Here is a 24,850-nt window from a genome sequence, read left to right on the forward strand (position 1 = left end):
AGATTGGAGGGGTATAAGGAACGACTTGAAGGCCGTGGAATATGTGCCAATGTATGCCGTCAGCTTGTGGGTCTAAGGAAAGATAGTAATTTCTTTCCTTTTTCTTCTTCTGGAACATTCAACCTATAACCCCTGTCATATATTTCTCTCTCCCTGTTCACTTTACAAAATGCCTAAGTCCCCGCCTCCCTTCGGAAATGGCTTTCTCTAAGTCTGTGGTTCTCAGTCTTGGCTGCACACTGAAATCACCTGGATACCTTTAGAAACAACTGATTCTTGAGTCTCCCTACCAGAGATTCTGTTTTGAACTCTTTTGGGGCATGGCCAAGGTGTCAGGAGCTTTAAAGCTTCACAGGTGATTCTCCCATTCAGCCAATGTGAGCCCACATGCTGCCCTAAGGTTTGTAGGTAAATACAATGGCCTGGTCTCAGTCTTCATTGTGCTTGCCTCCTAACAGCATGGGACGTTATTGATTACTCCCTGATTCTATAAATGTTCTTTTTTTTTTTTTTTGAGGGACATTATTCTGAGTCTCCTGTCTTTTATTCTGACTCCTTTGCTAACCTGCATGGCTATGGGCATTCTTCCAGACCCTGTTTCTGGTCATCTGTTCTACAAGTACACTCTTGATTCAATTATTGCCTCTGTGCCTCAAATTTCACATCTTGAAATAGAGTTTGTGTCTACCGAGCCTGGCACTATGCTGGATGCTGGGTGCGCTGTGATAAGCAGTATAGACACAGTTCCAGCTTTCTGCATTGTATGTCTTCTTCACTAAAGGATATCTTTACTTAGAAGTCCTTTCACCTGAATCAAGAAAAACTCACCACTTTCCCTCATTAACAAACATCTACTAGCAACTACCAAATTTTATCAATGGCAATACTTTTACACTAGTTTTCTGGGTCAAAAATTTAGAAATTATTTTAGCCTTTGGCATCAGACGTTGTTAAGAAAAAACACAGTTTAGAAGTTTTTTAGAAATTTTACTTTTCTGGTCTACCCTTTATGTTCAACCCAGTCCTGAGATCTGCTGCTTTTTTTGCATTATCTCATATCAATGTTATCCATTTCATGTCTCTTCATGCCACCCAGTGAAAGTCTACATTGCTTTCTGCAGAGATGACCACTGTGGCTTCTTTTCTACCCACCTTCATTGGCTCTAGAGCTAATCTCCCTGAAACATATCATGTCACCCCTCTGAACCGGTACTCTTCTGTTTATAACCTTATCAAGCACAAATCCCTAAGCCTGCCTTTTAAGGCCCTTCTTAATTTGCTGTCAACTCCACTCAGCCACTTTCCTCTTTCATATTAACATTCATTTTAACCTCTCTCAGGAGGTGGCACCAGCCTGTGTAAGCACATGACTGGGCTTACAAGGGCAGAATTTTGTTCCTGGTGCTGCCGCAGGCTGACCATGTGATAACTTACTTCTCTGTGCACTTCTCCACTTCCTACGTGAATAAGGGCATAAGAGACTAGACTGTTTTCAAAATCCACACAATGTGCTCTTCTCCATTAGATGCAGACCAGACCTGTTGAGGCTGGTCTTCTCTCAGGAGAACTCCACATCTGCTTCTTTGTTTCTGCTTCCATCCTAGTTTGGGGGTCCATTTTTCTCCATCCGTCCTTAAGATCCACTTCAACCGTCAAGGTTCACTTGAGACTTAGCTCCTTTGTGAAATGTTCCCTAACTCCTTAAATCGGCCAACCATTGGTTATCTCTTGCTCCCTTGTTTCAGCACTCCATGAACACTTGATTTACCTGACTCTCTTTGACGTATCCCATCAGCTAGTCTGTACCTACTGAAGAGAGGGTATGCACCTGCTACTTTTCCATCTTTATTTTTCCCAGTTCTACCTCTACCAACTAATCTAATCTGGACTGTGTCTGGGGTAGAAAGAGTTATCTCTGGCATTCCTTCTGTTAAGTTTAGACTAATGAGAATATTAAAAATTGTGAATTTTGCGGAACCTTGAAAATAACCAAATTCCTCACAGTTCTGCCTCGCCCCCTACCCAGAATCTAAAACCAAAAGAGGCCCTTGTGAACATTCTAGTTTGTGTCTCCTGGAAGAAGAGTTATATGGGGATGTGAAAGACCAGGAGACTGAGAATCCTGACAGGTTTGTAAGTTCAGGTAAAGAGTCCAAGTGTGCAATGATGCCAGCTTTTGTCTCTCCTAAGATGGGTCTGTGAGTGTGGGTGCATGGTATGTGTGAGTGTATGCACACACATACACATTACAGGGAATGCAAATTGGTCACAATGAGGGTGGTCTGGAATGTGCTATGATCCATGATGGCAAAAAATACAGGCAAAATGGGAACAACAAAGTTTCATCATTTTAGGGGATATGGAGAGGAGATAATAACTGGTTTAATCTAACACCTCAAGAATTACAATCTGTGAATATATATGTTAATAAGTCATATATATGAATAAATCATATCACTTATTCCTGGCATTCTCAATGTGATGAGAGTCCTTAATGGAAAAATACCACAAGTATATCCTTTATTCTGCAAGTCTGATACTAAAAAACCTGGATTTACAAACTATTATTATTTAGATTACTTTATAAAAGAAGTCTTCATGTATATATGCTTAAAAAATAAGCTCACATTCTGTTGCTTTCATAAACCAACTTTTAAAACTTAATTTATCAATACATGCAATATTTTCAAGAATACAGTGTGGTTGGATTAAAAGTGCACTTGTGCTTTACTTACAGACCTATCAGAGAGGCAGAGTAGTCTTATGGCAGAGGGAGACACAGAAGCTCATGCACACGACTATCGCTCTATCTGGGGATGGCATACTCACCATAGCAAGAGTCTGTGACTGAACAGGAGGCAGCGAAGTCTATCTGTAGGAACGAATCCTCATTCACGGCAATGTCTGTGCTGACCACATAACGGGTGCTGGCCTTTTCGATGAAGACCAGGGCATCACCAGTAGAACCACACACAGGCATCTTGGTACCTCCTGGGTGAAGCAGCCATTTCCTACTATCTAGGGTTGTGAAATCATCTTCCAAGACTGTATTACCAGAAATGTTTCCTCCAATAAGAATCTGAAATTTATTTTAAAAAAAAACCCAAAATTTCCATTTAGTTTTCAGATATGGAATGTTCTACATTTTTCGTTTGTTTGTTTGTTTTGACCTGTCAGCCTGCTCAGAACTGGCACTGGACAGCCAGCAGAATGTGAGGGGCCTTTCAGAATGCTCTTATTTACGTCTGCTTGCCCATCTGGCAAGAAGCTACAGAAAACAAATCAAAGTATTGACAAAACCATTCACAGCCTACATTGGCCAAACTGTGCCTTTGGAAATGACATGTACCCAAGCTGGGAAGCAAAATTTGGCTTATGTGTGATTATTTTCTATGTACAATTTCTATTTAAGGACAGCTGTACCCTAAGGCATTTCAGTTCCAATTCTTTGCATGAACTCTACGGTTTGTTAACAGGTTCTTTGAGTCCTATTTGATACACATTTTATTATGTATAAAGATCCTTTGGAGCAGTCTATAAGGATATGGGGGAGATTTATTTATTTTTTTCTTCAAAGGGTAGGAAAAAGGATTTGGGAACTACTGCATGTAACCAATACTAATTTGCACATTTTCCTTTTCAGAGAATTATAACCTTGTATCACACTTGATAAAGTCTCTCTATCCATATGGCAGAATCCTCTATGAGCAGGACCTAGTCCTTCTGTTGTGTTGTATATTTTTATAAGCTTAGGCAACTGAAGGAACAGAGAATGAAAGGAAGCTAAATGCCATATTTAATCTAGCTGTGTGCCCCTGGGCAAGTCACTCAACTGTCAGTTCTAAGTTTCATCTACTGAGCAAGCAGGTTGAACTAAATGCCTTCCAAGGCCACATTCAGCTCAAGTGATGACAATTAAAATAGTTAATCCTGAAGGGACTGACCTGATCAATAACCCAGGGGCTGTAGAAGTGCCCATTCTCAGAAGGCTGCCACCAGCGAAGGCGAGTAGAACCAGAACGGGCTTTTAAGGGTATCTCCAGGGCAATGTACCTGCCCACGTTGCTGGAATTGCTGAAAAGGAACTCCTGAAGAAGACTCCATGAGAGGCCACCATTGAGAGAATATTGTAGAAGCACGGGTTGGCTCCTGGGGTCAGGAACGCCTTTACCACATCCCAGTCTCATGAAGAACTGCACAAATCTGACATTTGTAAACATTACTGAAGACTTTCACTTCCACAAGAAATCCACATGCTTAACAAAAGACAAGCACATGGGGTAATGCAGGGAAACTCATGGCCTTAATAAATATGGTGATTTAATGAGTGTCCGAAGCAATCACTTCAAAGTCTGATTTCCCTTTTTAATGCAAAAGGGAGTTAATTAAATGTGAAATCTGAAAAAAGGCAATTCTGCACCCATATTTGTGTCTAGCCACTCTCTTCAGAGGAAAGCCTGAGGGACCTCAGCATTCACCACACCCTTTAGCTCTTCCATAAAAAGGTGGGAGGGATTAAAAGGCGGGTTGAGTGCGGGAGTGTGTGTTGCCATCTATTTAAGGTAAGTTTAACTCCTTAAACTTTGAAACTGAAAGTTTAAAACTGGAAGAATGTAATTAACATAGTTCATGCCACAAAACTGGCAGATTATCTCTTCCAAGGTGAAAAATGATCACCAGTCATTTTTCAGATCTCACATTATTGGCTTTGGGAGGCACATTTAAATTCACCGGTTGTAGCACCTCTTTGTGAAAGGCCAGGCATGTTTTGGAAGAGATATGTCAAGCCTGGGCCTCTTTTCTCTCTTTTGTGCTGGGGCAGGGAGCATGAGTGTGGGGTTGGTGGTGGCGGTGGTGGTGGCTGTGCCAGGCTCTGACTGTTGTTGAGTCTGGGGATGGATGATACTGGCCACTGAGAATGGTGGCAGCCAGCCAGTGGCAGCATTCCCAGCTGGCAGGGAGGTGGACAGAGTGGCAGCAACCAGCTGGGGTGCCAATGAAAACCAGCTCACATATTATCTTTGGCAGGCAAGCTGCTGCTTTCTGGTCTGGCCACGATGCTAGCTGGCAATGCAGAATAAATTTCATGTGTAACCCCACACACATACCCACTAATGTATGCATGCCAGACACAGGAAATATATTAAGATGTATAATAAAAATATTATCAATACCATATATAAAACCATTCATTCTTCGTGAGTTCCCTTCCCTACCCCATTCATTTATCTCATGACCCTGAAAAAATTGGGATTTTATGTGGAGCATTTTCAGGTCAATATATGCAAATCCTACACAGCATGCTACTGAGATGAGCTAAGTAATGGAGCTTTTAACATTGGAATAATGAAAACATACATGGCTAGTGCCTAGTGACGTTTACATTTATAAAAACAATAATTATTTACAGAGAAATACTTTTAGCAAACATCTACTTGTATTGAGAAAATTGTTGTATTAACTTAGTGACAGATAAACCATGAGAGAATTACTTATTTGGGAATAACTAATAATTTCTAAATTAGAGAACTCAGCTGCTAATAAAATTCTAAAGTAGGAAACATCAAATTAAACTATACGTAATAAAGTGGGATAATGATAAAATACTGTTTTTATAACTGTAAAATTATTATCTCACAGAACTGTGTTTTCTATAAAACATGTTCAAATTCATAATAAATGAAACATTTAGGGGAAAAAAGGGATAAATTAGTTAAGATGTATTTTAAAATACTCTGAAATATCTCAAAAGACAAAAATATGATTTCTTTGTTCACTTGCAAAATTAGGTTAGGGTTCCATTTTACACATGTTAAACCATCTTTTTTATCTTCCTTGTTAAGTTTTTGGCTCATCAAATGATCAAGGGATACACATCTTGACAGGACATAATCCTGTGAGCCAGTTTAAAATGTTTGTTTCTGAGTGACTGTGTTCAATTTCGAAAACGACTGCTTAGAATGTGTGCGTGAATCACTGGAAAGATGCTTGTAAAGAATAAGGCTGCCCTTCAAATGTTTTTGACTTAAATTGCTAGTGGAGATAAAATTAATTGTGAATAATCTGAAGATATATTTCATTTCAACTAAGCTTTCTACTAAACGTGGTATAAGTGTAAATAATTTCTACACAGTGCAAGTGCTACTAGCATGCTCAATAGAAAGGTAAAGAAGACACAATATTATTTTACTGAAGTTAAAATCAGTTAAACATTGTCATTTCCTAATCTCAATCTTATAAAATACCAGATGTTAACTTTTGTCTGTTTAGTTATGTTTCCTTTCTGGTTAAGTTATTGAAGAATGTCTCTCAGTTTTTGAATAGAAATTATGTAAATTGTCCTGAAGGCATTGACAAAGAGAGAAGTTCAGTATTTCTAATGGAAGGCCTTGTCCTTGAAATCTCTCTGCTTCTTTCTGATTTGATTATGTTCTACTATTATATATTACGATGTGGTTTTTCAATAGCATCTAAAAGTGATTACCTAGCATGTGACAAATCCAGATCTCGTGTCATCAACATGCGCAAGCCATCTTCATTGAAAAAGAGGTTGTTTCCACTAGAAAGGATTCCACACTTTCGAGATGGTTTTCCACCACTCATTAATAAGAATCTATCAGATTCTAGCTGACCTGAAAAAATTGGAATATATGGTTTACCTATGACCCCAACTATAGTGAGTGTATTATCTTTTTAAAAGGAATATGGTAAATGCATTATGTAGTTTCAAAATATGAAGTCATAAATATTAAAGTCATATGTTTTAAGATAAGAGGCCCTTTCAACTTCAGCTTATTTGAATTATTTAGCCTTGGCTGATATAATTTAAAGATTCTTGTGATAGGAGGAGGGGGTATCTTGAGTATCTATGGTCCAGCAAGATGGGTCCCTCCCTTCTGCTCATTCACACTGAGAAAAAAAGACACTGGTTAGAGAGTGGTTCAGGCCATAACCAAGATGGGGGCTGTGTGGCCTTTCCACCAGCCTCTTCACTATGTCTTTTCTAATGTAAGGACAGTATCAGGCAGGGTCAATATAATATTTAAAAATCATTTTAATGGAAGAAATTGCAGTACCATTTATTATTGCCTATTAAATAATGTCTTTAAGGCACAGTGGCTCATGCCAGTAATCACAGCACTTTGGGAAGCTGAGGTGGGTGGATCACCTGAGGTCAGGAGTTTGACACCAGCTCAGCTGACATGGTGAAACCTTGTCTCTACTAAAAATACAAAAATTAGCTGGGCATGGTGGCAGCTGCCTGTAATCCCAGCTACTTGGGAAGCTGAGGCAGAAGAATCGCTTGAACTGGGAGGTGGAGGTTGCAGTGAGCCGAGATCGGGCCACTTTACTCCAGCCTGGGTGAAAGAGCAAAACTCCATCTAAACAAATAAAATAAAATAACATCTTTAAAAACCAGCTCTTAAATCTGTCAACATACTCAGATTTAGTTTATTCATTTTTTAAATTGTGGTAAAATACATATAAGATTTGCCATTTTAACGATTTTGAAGTAAACAATTCAGCGGCATTTAGTACACACTCTGTTGTGCAGCCATCACTCCTACCTAGTTCCAGAACTTTTTCACAAGCCCAAGACTGTGCCCATTAAACTGTCACCGTTCCCTCACTTCCCCCTCCTCCAGCCCCTGGCAAATGCTACTCTGCTTTCCATCTTTACAAATTTACTTATTCTGAATATTCCATAAAGACGAACTGACATAATATGTGGCCTTTTGTGTCTGGCTTCTTTTATTTAGCACGTTTTTGAATTTCATCTATGTTGTAGCATGTATCAGTATTTCATCCATTTTTATGGCTGAACAATGTTCCACTGTATGGATATATCTAGATCTAGTTTTAAAATGTATTGTAAAACCATACATATATTATAACAATTTTACAAAAACTCGACAAAAAGAAAGAAAATCTTTTAACCCTACAATCCTAATATAGATAGCTATTATATTTAAGACTTTCTTTTATGGAGATGTTTTTCCACAGCTTGATCAAAGGGTATATACAATTTAAATGCTTTTTTTAAAAAAGTAATTATATTACATGCATTTTACTATGTTGTAACATTGTCTTCACACATAATGATGCTGAATTCTAGGTGCAAAACTAAACTACAGAAAGTGATCAGAGGCTATTAAGCAGTTTGTGGTAAAGCAATAACAGGAACTTATATTTCTAGAAAGTCTTCCATCCAAGATTAACTCTCTATAGATATTTTCTAAAATTATCATTAGTCAGAAATTACATGTGGTAGAAAAAGTGGTAAACATAGCCTTAGTTTTTCTTAATTAAGGTCTTGTTCTCTCTCATTGACCACTGTTTCCAAAATGAAACCCTATAAATTCAGAGCCAAATGAATTCTTGGATGTTCACAATTGAAATGATAATAATGAGATCAGAAGGAAACTTAATGATTAGTTATCTACCAAAAATTGTACCTAATATATAAGTTCTTTCACATGACTACACAGAATTTATAAGAAAAGACTACCTTCGAAGTCATCTTTGAGAAAATCAGGATTTTTGGTGCTTATTTTACAGGTTGGACCTGAGTAGCCGGGGTCACATATACATTTGGTTCCATTGACACAGCTCCCCTGTCCGTTACACATCTCCTCACATTGGGGGCCGATGTAGACATTATCAATGGCCCATGTCACTGGCTGAGAGCCAGCAGGGTAAAATCCCTGATACCATCTGAAACGAACAGATCTAGAAAAGAGATACAAATCTTTCAAAAGTGAATCAACAGAACATAGTTTCAAAGCAAGCACATCTGATCAATTAACAATAGGCAACTTCTACCTATGCTCAATACCCAAGAAACACAAAACACCTGCCATTTCAGGAATAAAACTCCATTTTTCAATCTCTAGGATTCTGCCAGTAAAGTTCTTGTTTCTTGTAAGCCTTTCCCAGTCCCATCAGAATGTCAACATTTCATTTCATCTTCCTATCTTTTTCAATATTGACTTCCTTGGTGAAGATTTCTCCAGCCCTACTATCTCTCTCTTTCTCTCTCTTATCTATCTATCTATCTATCTATCTGTCATCTATCTATCATCTATCTATCTATTTATCTATCTATATTTTTTTGAGACAGAGTCTCACTCTGTCACCCAGGCTGGAATGCAGTGGTGTGACCCTGGCTCACTGCAACCTCCACCTCCCAGGTTCAAGTGATTCTCCTGCCTCAGCCTCCCTAGTGGCTGGGGTTACAGGCACCTGCCACTGCACCTGGCTAATTTTTGTATTTTTAGTAGAGATAGGGTTTCACTATGTTGGCCAGGCTGGTCTCGAACTCCTGACCTCAGGCGATCCACCCACTTTGGTCTCCCAAAGTGCTGGGATTACAAGTGTGAGCCACCACGCCTGGTGCCTACTATCTATTTAATACACTCTGTATACTAACCTTTTCTTTTTTTAAAACTGAGGTAAAATTCACACATCATAAAATTAACCATTAACCATTTAAAGTATACAGGTCAGTGGCATTCAGCACATTCATAGTATTGTCCAACCATCGCCTCTCTCTGGTTCCAAGACATTTTTACCACTCCAAAAGGAAACCCCATACCCATTAAATAGTTTTCCCCATCTCTCCCTCCCTGACAACCACCAGTCATTTTTGTCTCTATGGATTTACCTATTCTGGATATTTCATACAGATGGAAAGAGAACAGGTAACCTTTTATGTCTGGGTTCATTCACTTAGCATAATGTTTTCAAGGTTGATTCATGATGTAGCAAATATCAGAATTTCATGCCTTTTATGACTGAACAATATTCCATTGTATAGATATACTAGCTTTAATTACCCATTCATTAGTTGATGAACATTTGGTTATTTCCATTTTTTGGCTATTGTGAATAGCGATGCTATGAATATTTGTGTACAGGTAATTGCTTGAATACATTTTAAATTCTTTTGGGTAGAAGGGTAGTGAAATTGCTAGACCTCATGGTAAATGACTAATCTTTTAAATTTTTTTCTCTTTCTCTTCCATAATTTTGATTGAATTTCCATTATTATACTTATCACAGCTGGAGTTATTTAAAAGTGTGTCTATTTCCTCTATAGGCTGTGAGCTCGTAGAGGCCAATGTCCATGTCACTTTCCTTTTTTGTACCTTTTTAAGGCACCCATATAGTGTTCACACATAGATGCTCAGTAAATGTTTGTTGTATGCAATTTGTTGTAAAAGTCCTTAGGAGCCAAACTAAGGTTTTTATCTAATCAGAAACAGAGAGCCTAAAAATATTATTATTAAGAGAAAAAGTGGCAAAATCTAATGTATTTTTAGTTAGATGTCTTTTATTTCTTATTTTTAAGTCAAAAATAATTTTCCTTTTGAATTGTCCTATCATGTTGCTAATAAATTAGCTCCCAAGAAATAATCTACATGTTTAGGTAGCTATCCAGAAATATTTTAGCGTATTTTATCATGTATAAAACTCAGTTCAAAGAAGATAAATTTATTTTAGAGAGGCAGGATACAGAGATGACATGTATACTTATTTTTGTGTCCTGTGACTCTTTCCAATTTTCAATTATCATAGAAACTAAATTCTAAATAGTTTTCTGTTTGAAAAGCAGGAATCAGAAGTTAAAATACTAGAGTTGAGGATGTGTGGTGGGAGAAAATAAATTTGTTAGACTTCTGAAATTTAGTGGATAGTAAAGCAGATGGAGTACAGTTCCTACATATATTTAATCCTAATTTCATTGTTCCATTTTGCTTTGTCACCAGACTGAAGTGCAGTGGTACGATCTCAGCTCATTGCAACCTCTGCCTCTGGGATCAAGCAATTCTCCTGCATCGGCCTCCCGAGTAGCTGAGATTACAGGTGCCCACCACCACACTTGGCTAATTTTTGTATTTTTAGTACAGATGGGGTTTCACCACATTGGCCAGGCTGTTCTCAAACTCCTGACCTCAAGTGATCCGCCCTCCTTGGCCTCTCAAAATACTGGGATTACAGGTGTGAGCCACTGCACCCAGTCCCAAACTCCAACTATATTAAGCTGCCCCCAAAATGCCAGTCCATAATTAAACTTTATTTTCAAATACTTGTCAGAGTTTAGTCTTGGCAAGAAGCACTTCTTACCTTCTGAACTTTCAGACTGCTGCGCTGAGGGAAATAGCTGAAGTTTTCCTTTGAACAAAAGCCTACAAGGATTTTTTTGAACTTCTTATTTATTCAAATGTTTTGAATACAAATGAATCACCTTAGCTGGATATTTATTATTGTTCACCTGCCTTGACACAGAAACTGCAAGCACTATGATAAATGGGTTGAAGGGTCTGGTTTCACTGTGGTTTCCTTCCACTGAAATCTTATTTTGAGAATTTCTCACTGCCACCCTCTTGGTGAATGTCAGCATCTGTTCTCCTAAGCCAGTCGTATTCAAAAGGAACTGTTTTTTAAACATAAACTTAAAATTTCAAGCACACAACATTGCTTTCACTAAATAGGGGTTTTGGTGGACTCATTATGAAACTGCATAAAGCAAAAACAATTAGGAAGTTTTAAAGTCAAAAGGACTCTGAAAGGACACAAAGGTGATGTGAATAAAATTAGATGGAAGCTCATCGTTATTTTTTGAATATAAATGGATTTTATATGTAGAGGCAACAAAATTTGACTATTTTGCACCTGAGAACATTTAATATAGTTTTTTTTGTGTGTATGTAGTATCCAACAAATGGATGGAAAAGAGTAATTTAAACATGGATTCTGTATTTTTTTTAAAGCATCCAGACCTTGTGCCATTATTATGTACCATGTTGAATACCAACCAAGGGATGGTTCACTGAGTTGGAGAAAATTTAACTTTTGCCTTCCAGCAATTCGTGCCTGCATGGGTTTTTAAGAAGAGTGCTAATTCTTTTCCTCAACCAAAGACTAGACAATACCCTTAAGGCAAATTTTTCTCTTCACAGAAATGGTTGAAGGCAGTTTGAAAGGTAGGTTTATGCCATTCTGAGAATAGGCATGCATGCCTCCTTGATACATCTACTTTTCTTTCATAGAAATAAAAATGACATGGGATACAAATAATATGACAGTTTAGGTTCTGTTCACTATGATAGTATTGTGTTTTCTAAGTGGCTTTGTACCAGTGGGTAAAAATATAGATGTCTGCATTTCTCTTGTTCAGATATCCAAATTATATTGTCATGCCTTATGTGGCAGCAAGCACAGTGGGCCTTACCAGTGCTAAGTGAGATGGTCTCCATGACACTAGGGCACTCTCCTGACATGGGCATGGCCATCTTCACTCAGTGCCTCTGACTGGCAGATCTTTGTGATCTTATTTCATATACCTTTAGATGGGATTAGTTCCACATGGGAACTTGATGAAGCAAGTCTCAGTTGGCAAAAAAATCTAAAATAATAACCTACAATCTATCTTTGGGGTAGTTTTCTATTTAATCTAATTCTTAGCTGGACAGTTTGAGGAAATTAGTGGTCCATTAAACAGAAAACCTGGTGTTTCTCCATAATACCAGGAGGGAGTTCGGTGGACTGCTCTGCATCTAGAAGGCTGTCTTACTCCATTCAGGCTGCTATAACAAAATACCATTAATCAGGTGGCTTATAAACAACAGAAATTTATTTCTCACACTTCTGGATGCTGGAAAGTCCAAGATGAAGGAGCCAGCATATCAGTGTCTGGTGAGGGCTCACTTTGTGGCTTATACATGGTAACTTCCTGCTGGGTCCTCACATGGTAGAAGTGGCAAGGTAGTCCACTGGGGTCTCTTTAATACAGGCACTGATACCAAACATGAGAGCTCCACTTTCATGAACTAATCATCCCCTAAAATGCCCCATCTCCTTATTCCATCACCTTCAGGGAAATGAATTGAGACATGTGAATTTCAACAAAAATTCAGACCATAGCAGCACCCAAGCTATCTAGGCCTTTCCCCTTGCCTGTCCTGCTCATAGGCATGGTCTTCCGACAGCTATGCTTCTCATGGAACACTAGGCGTTCAGGCTACAGCTGATAGGTTAAGATTTGGAAATTTGGAATGAAGAGTACCAGAAAATGAAAGCTCTGGTTTGCCAAGTGATGTTAACCTGAGCACGATAAAAACAAGAATTATAAACTTTTGTTGCTGAGTTCCCCACACTCTCTGAGTGAAGTCCATGCAATTCCCTAGTATCTTTCCAATAAGTTCTTTCACCTTTTTGGTAAGCCTCTTTATATTTCTTGTAACATATGATCTTAAACAATACAACCATTTTGAATAAAAAGTTTGTCCTGGGTTATTTTTCCTGGCCAGATTCCTCTAAAGATAAGTTCCCCACAACCAATGGTAGCTTTCTAGTTGTGCTGGCTGTATCTTCAGCTCAATCTATTCCTGTGCTCTCCAGAGACATTCTTTGCCTCCTCTGGCCATCAGTTCTAAAGAACTTTGAGGACATTTTGCTTAGTAATGCTTATTTCTCAAAAGATAGTTGGATTTCCTATTAGAATAATATCCTGGCACAGTCACAAGGATTAGTAAATGATATATTCAACAACCCAAAATATTAAAGTCCTTAGCAATCAAATTATAAAAGCTATGCTGATGATATGATGAGGAGTGGATAGATTTATGTTCAAAGAGTTGCAGACTTTAAAAAATTCACTTTCACCCTTTTGGAAAAGTACTAGGTATTAGTAGTCTTGTTTGAAGACTCAAGACTTCTAATTAGGCTCATTTTCACACAGGAATATAAATCTATTTCCATCTTGAAAGTATGATACTAGTACTTTCTTCTTTTTTTGACACACTCTGAAAGAAAACATTCTTTATTCTGAGAGAAAAGACAGAAATTTGGAAGCAACTGCTTTGTTGACTTCCTTTCTTTGTTCACTTTTATCATTAGTTTTATTTTTTGAAATATACTTTTTATTTCATTTCTATGAGGGGTGAAGTCCTTTATTTCCAAGTCACTTTTCAGCAGAAGAGTCAAATATATGTAACAAGAATGCTGAGACAGGTTGGAAAAGTAGAGATGCCTTGGGGCAATATGTTCACCATTTTTTTTTTAATGAGACACCAGGAATATTCCATGGGCTTCTATCCTCCCTACGTGCACTCTCCCTGCGTAAGAGACATAGGTAGATGTTCAAAGTCATAATATTCTAACTGCATTTATATTGTGAGGTGGGAGCAGGCAGGAGGAACATCACAACATTAGGGGAAAACCTTATTCTTGTGGCTTTCTACTGATCTAAGAGACATTGTGTGCTGTTAAAATCTACCTTCAATCTAGAAATTAGTAGCTATGTCAGCTCAGTGTCCTACGTTTTAAATATCCACTGATCTGCTTCATGTGAGAACTGAAGAAGAAATGTCAGGTGGAAATTTCTCCATGATAAAGTGCCAAGTGAATGACGACTTCAGGAATCAACTGTCAAATGAGAAACAAATGTGGCGTCAAGCAACGGGTCCTCACCCACAAAGGTGCAGCTTCCCGAAGTGCACGACCTCCCTCCTCCAGCCCTGCATGGTTCCCGCGTAGTAGGTGCTGCTGGGGTGGTGCTCGGTGGAACATAAGGAGCTGACATGGCTGCTGCTATGGTAGCAGAGGGGCAGCAGCAGGTGCCAGGTTGCCCCAAAGTCCCTTGAAAATTCCAGTCTCACTGGATCTGCGGATGAGCTATCAGTCGAGCAGCCAACATTGATCTTAAGAATAAAGAAAAAAATGATACAAATTACCTCAGAGCAACAAGCCTTGAAATGATTCACCACTTCATTATTTTCTAGGGTCCATTTTCCTGGGAACTGTCTTGCTGAAATATTTAACAGTATAAAATTATGTTTTGCCTAAATGAGTAATATTGTATATTACCTTTAAATTACAATTTTTCATAAAGAACCTCAAAGGGCCTCATGAAAAATTTATTTCCCTTCATTTTATGAAACTCAGGAAGTGGGTAAGGCAGAGGCTGGGACAGATCCAAATTTTACCGTTGGCCCATTTTCCTAGCCAAGCCAAGCAAATCATGGTGAAAAGACTGTTTCTCTAACTCTAACCATTAGGTTTTCTCACCACCTACTAGGTAGGATATCTTCTATTTTCCTTCTTACGATACCTTCCAAATAATCCCAAGAGTTTTATGCATGAATCTTCAACACATATTCAATACCCATAGAGGATACAATCATTGTCATCATTTCCCTGGCACAGGGAAAGACCTTTTTAAAATTATATATACTTAAGGTATACAAAAACTGTTTTGTTATAATACACATAGTGAAATAATTACTACAGCCAAGTAAATTAACCTATCACCTTCCATAGTTACCGTGTGTGTGTGTGTGTGTGTGTGTGTGTGCGTGTGTGTGGTAAAAGCACCTAAAATCTATTCTCTTAACACATTTTCAGCATACAATATTATATTATTAACTATGGTCTCCATGCTCTACAGTGGATCTCTAGACTTATATTCATCCTACATAACTGCAAGTTGTCTCCTCTGACCTACTTCTTCCCCTGTACTTCCCCTCCCTGCCCTGGTAACCACCAGTGTACTCTGTCTCTATGTAAAGACCTTTTTAACCATTAGGGAAACAATCACTCTATTCCTTTTTCCATGCTTTCAAGTGCTTTAAAATAAATTAAATAAATGTATGCAACCCTTTGTATTAAAAATTTTCCCTTTCCAATTGAGATTAACATTTTCTTACTATCATGCCATCAAAGCATAGCAACCACTTATTGATCTATATAGTTACATATAACCATATATATTTATAGTCATATATCAAGATACACTATACATATTCTGTGTGTGTATGTATGTGGACTTACATATCTTTTACCTTCTGATGCATAAACTATTAACATTTGATAAACTTTTCAACTATTGGCACTTGTTTCTGTCTGAATTCTTTTGAGAAGAGAACTCTTAAATGGGCTAAAGATGTCATCTTTTATTAGCTATGAAAAAAAATTCTGAAAGTTAATGCTCTAAAACACTGGTATAATATACCTTTGGTTCTGATGATTTTATCTAAGTTTTTGAAATATGTAAATATTTTCAAGTTAATTATTAATTTGCTCTCGACAAATATAAAGAGCACAAATATTAATAAAGTACACAGAGAAAATATATTTGAAATTATAATTGGTGTAGCATTATCTGTAAAAGTAATAACATTATGATAAATATTATATAAATATACTGGCATGGTATAGACTATAGTTACACTGACCTAGTCCCTAAGAAATTTTAAGTTTCACATAAAAAGTGTGGAAATATAATACAACAATAGTATGAGGCTTTTCATTTTTATAATGTTTAAAAAAATTAATTCCAACCTCCCACTGTAGCAGGTGGGGACTATGTCATAAATAAAGGATAAAAATTCACAAATAAACCTTAGTATGACAATTGGTTCTGTTAATAAAAGTAAATTATGATGCCAAACCTCTTAGATCCTTGCACAAAAATGGGAAGTCTCAATGCATGAAATTATCTGAGATTTCCCCCTCTTTCCTAGGTTTTGTTCAAGATAAAATTTAAAGCATCTATTATAGAACAAAGTCAAGTACCTCAAATTGTATGATGGTGTTCTCATTCACATTTAGGTCACGGGTAATAATGGAGTGCTCACCAACTTCATTTGAAACAAACACCATAGCTGAATCTTCTTCACTGTTATACAGGAAAACAACCAGGAATCCATTTAGGCAAATTTCTTCATGATTTGTATACAGCAGTGGTTTTATTTTTAGATACTTAAGTAAATACTTACGGTGCCCCCTTTGAAGAATATGGACAATAAAGGCCAATGTTACCACCAGGATAGAAAAACCAATTGTCTTCTTTGGGCCCAAAGTCAAACGTATCCAGGAGCATCACAGGGTTGTTTAAATTGTTTCCGTCAATAATGAAGTCATCAACAATCCAGATTTCTTCTTTCTTACCTAAGGCATTTTTGGATAAAGCATGTTTTTTCAGTGATGAAAATAAAATCAACACTTTTGCTCATTAAAAAAAGTTAAAGACACAAGTTAAACATATGCCTTCTATAGGAGGACTGTTTGAGCCCAGAAGTTCAAGCCCAGCCTGGGCCACATAGTAAAAGCCCATCTCTACAAAAAAAATTAAAAAATTAGCCAGGTGTGTATGCACATGACTGTTGTCCCAGCTACTCAGGAGACTACAGGTGTGTGTCTGCAGCCCCAGATACTCAGGAGGCTACTCGGGAGGCTGACGTGTGAGAATGGCTTGAGCCCAGGAGGTAGAGGTTGCAGTGAGCCAAGATCACACCATTGCACTCCAGCCTCGGCAACAGAGTAAGATGCTGTCTCAAAAAAAAAAAGAAGTGAAAACATTAAGCTTGCAACCATATTAAATTGGTATAGCACAGAACTGCCTTGCTAATATCAGAAAGCTGTGACAATGCTTTGCATATAATGAATGTGAAAACATGCTGTCCTTCCAATGATAGCAGTGCTATGAACCCTCCCCTGGCAAGAGTGGGTTTTGAGCTGTGTTTAGTGGTTTAAGGGAATCTGTGAGACATGCAATCTGTGAGAATAGGTGGTCTGTTAGTGGACTTAGAACCAAGATACACTAACCAGTCTATTCAAGGAGCAATTCATGACTTTCTAGGGTCAACCTATGATTTAGAAACATACTTCAGTCAGGCTGAAGGACTATGGCCATTAAAAGAATGCCCTGAAATGCAATAATTAAAAAAAGAGAATGCCCTGATACATAACTGTATTTATTTATTTATTTAACACAGAAGAAAAATATTCCATAATCAATAATACTCTGTGTTTTCTCCATGTTTTTCAAGCCTTCTTTACCATGGGAATATATAGGAAACTAGGGAAATCACTCTTTATACTGCTAGAGGATTTGAGTCAGTGATTTGACCAGGTGTTTAAGAAATGTAAGAGTAGGTAAGAATGGCAAAAGCCAGGCTGCTTTTGTAAAGCACTGTTCGGATTGACCTTGAAACAAGGTGGTAAGTCCATGCTAAGCAGGAACGTCAATATTCCCTAGGTTGCTTCTTCACTGATTTCTTCTTTAGTACAATTCTTACAAAATATAAAAAAGGATCTGTAAACGGGAGCCTGTAGAAAAACCTGATGCTTTGAATGAAATCACAGGTCTTTATCTCTAATCCTACTAGTGTTCTAATTCTAGTAGCATCCTTTCCTTTTCTTGTTTGGAAAGTGGTTGGTGGAATCAATAAAAAAAAATTAGGTAAGCATTCCAAACGTAGTAAGAAGACAGCAATCCCTCTCTCACCCAGGCTGGAGTACAGTATCTCTATCTTGGCTCACTCCAACCTCTGTCTCCCAGGTTCAAGTGACTTTTCTGCCTCAGTCTCCTGAGTAGCTGAGATTACAGTGTGTGCCACCATGCCCAGCTAACTTTTTGTATTTTTGTAGAGATGGGGTTTCACCATGTTGGCCAGGCTGCTCTCGATCTCCTGACTTCAGGTGATCCACCTGCCTCAGCCTCTCAAAGTGCTGGGATTACAGTTGTGAGCCACCATGCCTGGCGCATTTCTTTTTTGGACTTTTATTCAGTGATAAGATGTATGTATACATATCTGTTTTACAATGAGTTAAAATTTTTATGTTTTATTGTTAACCTATTAAATGTTAAGGAGATAGGTTAAATTTTAGAGATGGAAGAATCTTTGCCTTTTCCATTTTTGTGTTACCTGTACAAAGAATCTGCTGCTTAATGTGGCATCTCCATGCTTATTTAGGTGCTTATATGCATGACTTGGTAAAGTCTGGTCCTTTATAATCAGCAGTTAATAGAAATATAGGAAGCAATAAAACATTACCAATTTGTAGAATCATTTTCTGTAACCATTTGAAATGCTATTAAATTATACATTCACTTTAACTTATCACTGAAGCAAGTGTATGTGATAAGAATATTTTATCTATGGCACTATCTGCTTGGTCTAAGTCCCTCTCACTTTGTCATGGCATTTTGCTATAGTGTTGCTCTAGTTCACTAATGAAACACCTCACTCAGAAGAACTATGTATTTCCAAATACAGGCAACAACAATGTCCTTATAATTGATGAGTGCCTAATGATAATTCTGGATTATTTTTAAAAAACTTTAGTTCTGCATAAGTGAACTTAGGTTTACACAGAGGCTTTATAGTCCAAATGCTCCAGAAGCAACTTAAGGTGATGACAGGTTGGGCTTTCTGCATAAAACATGAACAGGAGAACCTACTAGTAATATGAAAAGATTATATATACATATATATGTTAAATATTTAAATGTTTATTGAGATTTGTTGATACAGTTTGGCTCTGTATCCCTATCCAAATCTCATCTTGAATTATACTCCCATAATTCCCAGGTGTTAATAGGAGGGACCAGGTGGGAGATAATCTGAATCATGAGAGCAATTTCCCCCATACTGTTCTTGTGGTAGTGAGTAAGTCTCACGAGATCTGATGGGTTTATCAGGGCTTTCCGCTTTTATATCTTCCTCATTTTCTCTTGCTGCTGCCATGTAAGACGTGCCTTTTGCTTCCCACCATGATATTGAGGCCTCCCCATCCTTGTGGAACTGTAAGTCCAATTAAACCTCTTTTTCTTCCCAGTCTCGGGTATATATTTATCAGTAGTATGGAAATCGACTAATTCACTGGTCAAAAGTGAAGCATGTAAAATGTGTGTGCTGTGGACAGCTAAGCTGCTTAGTTGACAAACGCTTCTTCCACATATTAGAAACAAATGTGTAAACATGCCACTGTCAGTTTTGATCACATTTATGCATTTTTACCGTTATTATAAGGTTGCCAGAGTCTGAATCTTGTAGCATTGGTTTGGGCAGTGTATGGCAAGGGAACATTAATGAAAAGTATATTGGTTGTTTGAGGAAAGTAAAATTCATCCATCAGGTGCCAAGTGATTCCTCCATTGATGGAGAATTGTAATAGAATAGAGTGAGATCTCTCTGGGGTACCTAGGAAGAAGATAACACAGGGATAAAACATACTGTGATAAAAACAGGGAAATGGTATGCTCTGAACTGAATCTTTAGGCATCAATGTGTAACTGAACTTATGTTTACACAGAGGCTTTATAGTCCAAATGCTCCAGAAGCAACTTAAGGTGATGACAGGTTGGGCTTTCTGTATGAATATATCTCAAAATACATACCAAATATTGGATTTACACACAATAATACCTACCTTTCTCTCTCAGTTATGCACATGCATCTTTCTGTATTTAGGAAACATTATATCAAAACATTTTGATTCTACAGTCATCACAATTTTACAAAGGGTCAAACATTTAAATCTCAGGATACAAACAGAAAAACTACTTGAATATATATTATATCCACAATAAATTTGTTCAAGGAAATTATTTAGTTAATACGAAAAGTCAGAATGACTAAGAATAGACGTTTTTTGGGATTCACATCTGTAAAAGAAAGTCTAAAATTTTCATATGTTAAACATTTTAAAATTTAAAATTCTTTTACTTAGAAAGTAGTGGTGGAAAGACTCAGGGACATGATAAATTTAACTACCATAGAACTACTCTGATTACAGCTACATGAAATTATTTAAAATCAGTAGTTTTTTTGCCCTTATATTAAGATAAACTTACATTAAAGGAAAACATTTATAAACATTTATCTATACTAATTAATTTATGTTAGCTCTTTTATACAACAAAACTTATGGGCCTTAAATCTGTGATTTCTTTGTGGAAGAGGAATTGTACAGGGGAGAATTCTCTTGAAGGAAAATAATAAATTCATACTCATAGAAATGGCTTACCTTTTGCTATAAATCTAAGTGAAAACTGGACATACATTGTATTTGTACAATCTAGATCTCTTGAAATAAGCATCCTTAGTCCTTCCTGAAAATTAAAACATATATAGTAAGCAACTTTTTTCACTCGCAAAATTGTATCCCTTGATTTTATACACTTAACTTGCATTAGTTAAGTAATAAATACATGTAATGATCAAGAAGCAAATTTTGTCCAGTTAAAAAGGAAAAATGGGATGATCTTTGTTTCCCCTCTCTTAATGACCTTCATATCCTGTGCCTGAATGACACAGTTTCATTGCCTCAACTCTACATCATACTTTCCTGTGACTCTTCTAAGAAGCGGTACAAAAATGATAGCATTACATATCTACAGGCCTTTTAAAAAATGGCCTCCTTTGATCACAGCATGTTATGAGAGGAATAATGAGGAAGCAGATGGAAAATGTGCCAAGTGCTCCTGCTGGAAGATGGGAAATAATAGGTAACTTTCTCAGGGTTCCAAGGAGTCTTAGAAACTTAGTACCACTTTGCTCACTCCGACAGCCACAGGGGCTCTCATTCAGGGTGACAACAACATCCCCCAGCTGATCAAGTTAAATAAGGCATAACTAAGGCAAGTCCCGACGCTCAGGCTGCAAGCATTCATGCAGAGAAGTCAATGAACAAGGAACGAGATCACATTAGCTTTAGTAATTTTTTCTGCTAATTTAACTATTTTTGGTTGCTTAGGATTGACAGCTCGAAAGGTTCTTTTCTTCATGGATACATAGGGCTGAAGTGACAGTCAGTAAAACAGAATTTCACTATGCAAATAGCCTAAGGTCCAAACAGATCTTTTAGTTTTTCAGCTACAACTTCTGAAAGAAGTCACTTTTCAGTAATGTATGGCTGTGTGATAATAAGTGGACACTGTCAACTCATTTCTCATCAACTAACAAATGCCAAATGTAATTTTAGCTAAAAGAGCACATTTTGCCTCTTCTTCACCATATATATATATATATATTATAGATTACATTCCTCAATAGCTGAAAAAAATTTAAGTAAATTCCACAATAGTAACCATATATTGAGTGTGTATACATGCTGGGTGCTAAGATAGACATTTTACACATTTAAAGCACCTAGCACTACTAAGAGAAAAATGTTATTCTCATGTTGCAGATGAGAAAACTAAAACTCAGTGAGGGAAAGTAACCATCTCAAGATTACATAGTTTATAAAGGTGAACCCAGATATGTCAGATTGTAAAATGTCTATCCTTTATAAGATACCAGTGTTTTGTTTATTAAACTATCTTTTGGCTTTGGGAGAAAAAAAATCCAGATAATGCCAAATGTAGAATTTGAGAATTACTTCATATTGTAATGGAAATGCAACTGCATTTATTCCCATCTCATAACTTCACAAAGCATAGATTTATACTTCCAGGACAGATTGCCATGTAAGAACCTTATATTTCCAGTCTTAGTTTTTTCTTTTATGCCTAGTGACTCACTGCTCTGCTCAGTCCACGATACCTAACCCATGTGTCTTCTTAGCTTCCTCAAGTCTTAATGTCTACCCTTTTCCTTACACACTTGCTTAAAGTCTTGGATTTTTTTTTTAAGAGACAGAGTCTTGCTCTGTTGCCCAGTGGCTATATATAAGTGTAATCATAGCTCACTAGAGACTCAAACTCCTCAAATGATCCTCCCACCTCAGTCCTGACTGTAGCTGGGACTATAGATATGCACCACTGTGCCTGGCTAAGTATTGCATTCTTTTACAGCTCAATGTCATGTGGAAGCTGAGTTTGAGAGGAAAGGTCCCTTCTTCAGATTGTAATGAAAAAGCTGGGCCGGGTGTGGTGGCTTACACCTGTAATCCCAGCACTTTGAAAGGCTGAGGTGGGTGGATCACGAGGTCAAGAGATTGAGACCATCCTGGTTAATGGTGAAACCCCGTCTCTACTAAAAATACAAAAAATCAGCTGGGCATGGTGGCACGTGCCTGTAATCCCAGCTACTCAGGAGGCTGAGGCAGAATTGCCTGAACCTAGGAGGCGGAGGTTATGGTGAGCCGAGATCGCTGGGTAACAGGAGCGAAACTCCGTCTCAAAAAAAAGAAAAAGTTTTGAGGTAGATAGTTGAGAGATTCAGCTAATAAATATTCCTTGATAACATCAAAATATAGAAATATGATTACTCTTTTCCCTTGATTATGAATACAACTATAAAATTGTTCCCATGGGTCAATACAAGTTACTCATAAAAGGTCCTATTTTACACTGCATTTTGTATGAGCAATTTTGTTGCAATCAGTCATGATCTGTAATCTGGAAGTATCTTTCTTTTATATTTGTAAAATTTGTTTATAGGTTAGCATTTGATATTGATATTATACAGGAGAACTGTCAAACCCTGCTGCCACATATATTCTAGTTCACACAGATATGTTTCTTTTCTCATCCTTTTTCAGGTTCAGTGATCCATTTGTGTAAATGTGAGAAATTCTTTGGTAATGAACAAGCTATTTTAATAGTGGATAGTATTCCTGAATCTATAAACATTAAAAAGAGACTATCATTTCCTTTTTCACGAAAGAATGCCTTTCCAGGTCAAAATGCAACCTACTGAATGGCACATGCTGAGTCCTCTCTACATCTTGCAGAGCTGATAGATAATATGTCTAACACATATAATGCTTGGCTGCTCTTGCATTTGGATGGCTAAAGGCAAAAATATAAAACACTATGCATCTTTTGTTTATAGGATAAAAAGACCAGGTTAATTCTACTGCTTAAAAAATTATCAGATACAGATGTTTCAATCATAAAAAGTTACAAGACTTCTGCTTTTCAGTTTTGTCAAATGCTTCAAATGCGTCAGGTGTGAGCTAATGGTAATGAGAACTAATGTCTTAGATAAGATAAGACAAAACAAAACAAAACGAAAACTCCCGAATCAGGAGTTTCCACTCTGAAATGTTCTACCTCTATTTCTCCAGTCCCTCAAAACTCTCAGGGACTTGTAAATCTCTCTGAGGCCCTGTGCATTTTCTTCTTATCCAAAACTTGAGAAAAATTTGGATTCAAACAAGGATGATAACTGGTATCTATTAACTATAATTGAAAAAGTTCCAGGTTATCTAATTTTCTAGGTATTAGATGTTAATCATTAGGGTTGTATAGAAACCCATGCAGATTTTTGTCAAAGATTTCATTTGCACACCTAGATTAGTCAATTTCCCCATGCTGAGAGAGATGGGATGTGGCATGTATTCACATATGAAGATGTGCCAGCTTAGCACAGAGTTTCACAAAATTGCTTAACATCTCTCTAATCAGACATCTAGGCTGAAATACAAAAAGATACTAACAATGTTTGAGAATGCTATTTTACTTCACTTAAATATTTGGTTTTCTTAAAGTCACCAAATGGTTCTATTGGCAGAAAAAAAAAAGAAAAGTAAAACTAAAGACCTTTCATCAAGTCATTTAGAAAATAGTCCAAGTTAAATAATATTTAGTAACATAAAATGTTAGATTATAGAAATCTACATTCCAAAAATTATATATATAAAAATTTATATATGTAATTCCAGCAGAAAGTAAGGAAGGTCTGATCTCCAAAGCAGAGGAAAAATTTTATACACAAGTGATCATGAAAAAATGATTGCACTCAGAAGAGGAAACACGATTTGGGCAAAAAGTCAGGAACTATGTATTAAATATTATGTCATTTGAAGAGATTCAGAAATACATTTGTGTTGAGCAGTGACTGAAGAAGAGAATGTTGGTAGTAATGTTGGGAAGGAGAATCTTATCTGACCCCTTTAAAAATGAGAGATGTTCCAGATTTGATAGTTTCACCATTCAGATTCCCCCTCTCTGCACCATATACTTCAGGCCAAAGGTCAGGATGCAAGTTCCCATTGAAATCATCTTTAAGAATCGAGGGCAGAGGAACAACAGGAACACAATAGGGTCCACCAAAGCCCCGGTCACACCTAAGAAAAAGAAGGAGTGGAGAAAAGACATTATTTGTCATAA

At 37.1% G+C, this 24,850-nt stretch overlaps 1 protein-coding gene across 7 annotated transcripts in view; it reads right to left on the bottom strand.

Moving 5' to 3' along the window:
* Positions 1-24,850, bottom strand: part of RELN (reelin) — a 559,409-nt gene that overhangs the window by 66,218 nt on the left and 468,341 nt on the right. For all 7 annotated transcript variants that reach the window (XM_002751683.6, XM_002751684.6, XM_078343077.1 and 4 more), the window contains 10 exons: positions 24,630-24,807; positions 20,818-20,902; positions 19,809-19,991; positions 16,782-16,953; positions 16,579-16,681; positions 14,476-14,705; positions 8,510-8,730; positions 6,485-6,632; positions 3,945-4,203; positions 2,830-3,079 (listed from right to left, as the gene is read on the bottom strand). In XM_002751683.6, the coding sequence (XP_002751729.4) occupies positions 2,830-3,079; positions 3,945-4,203; positions 6,485-6,632; positions 8,510-8,730; positions 14,476-14,705; positions 16,579-16,681; positions 16,782-16,953; positions 19,809-19,991; positions 20,818-20,902; positions 24,630-24,807 (1,829 nt within the window). The remainder of the gene's footprint in view (positions 1-2,829; positions 3,080-3,944; positions 4,204-6,484; positions 6,633-8,509; positions 8,731-14,475; positions 14,706-16,578; positions 16,682-16,781; positions 16,954-19,808; positions 19,992-20,817; positions 20,903-24,629; positions 24,808-24,850) is intronic.

The sequence above is a fragment of the Callithrix jacchus genome, chromosome 11, assembly GCF_049354715.1.
Source record: "Callithrix jacchus isolate 240 chromosome 11, calJac240_pri, whole genome shotgun sequence".
Lineage (NCBI taxonomy): Eukaryota > Metazoa > Chordata > Mammalia > Primates > Cebidae > Callithrix > Callithrix jacchus.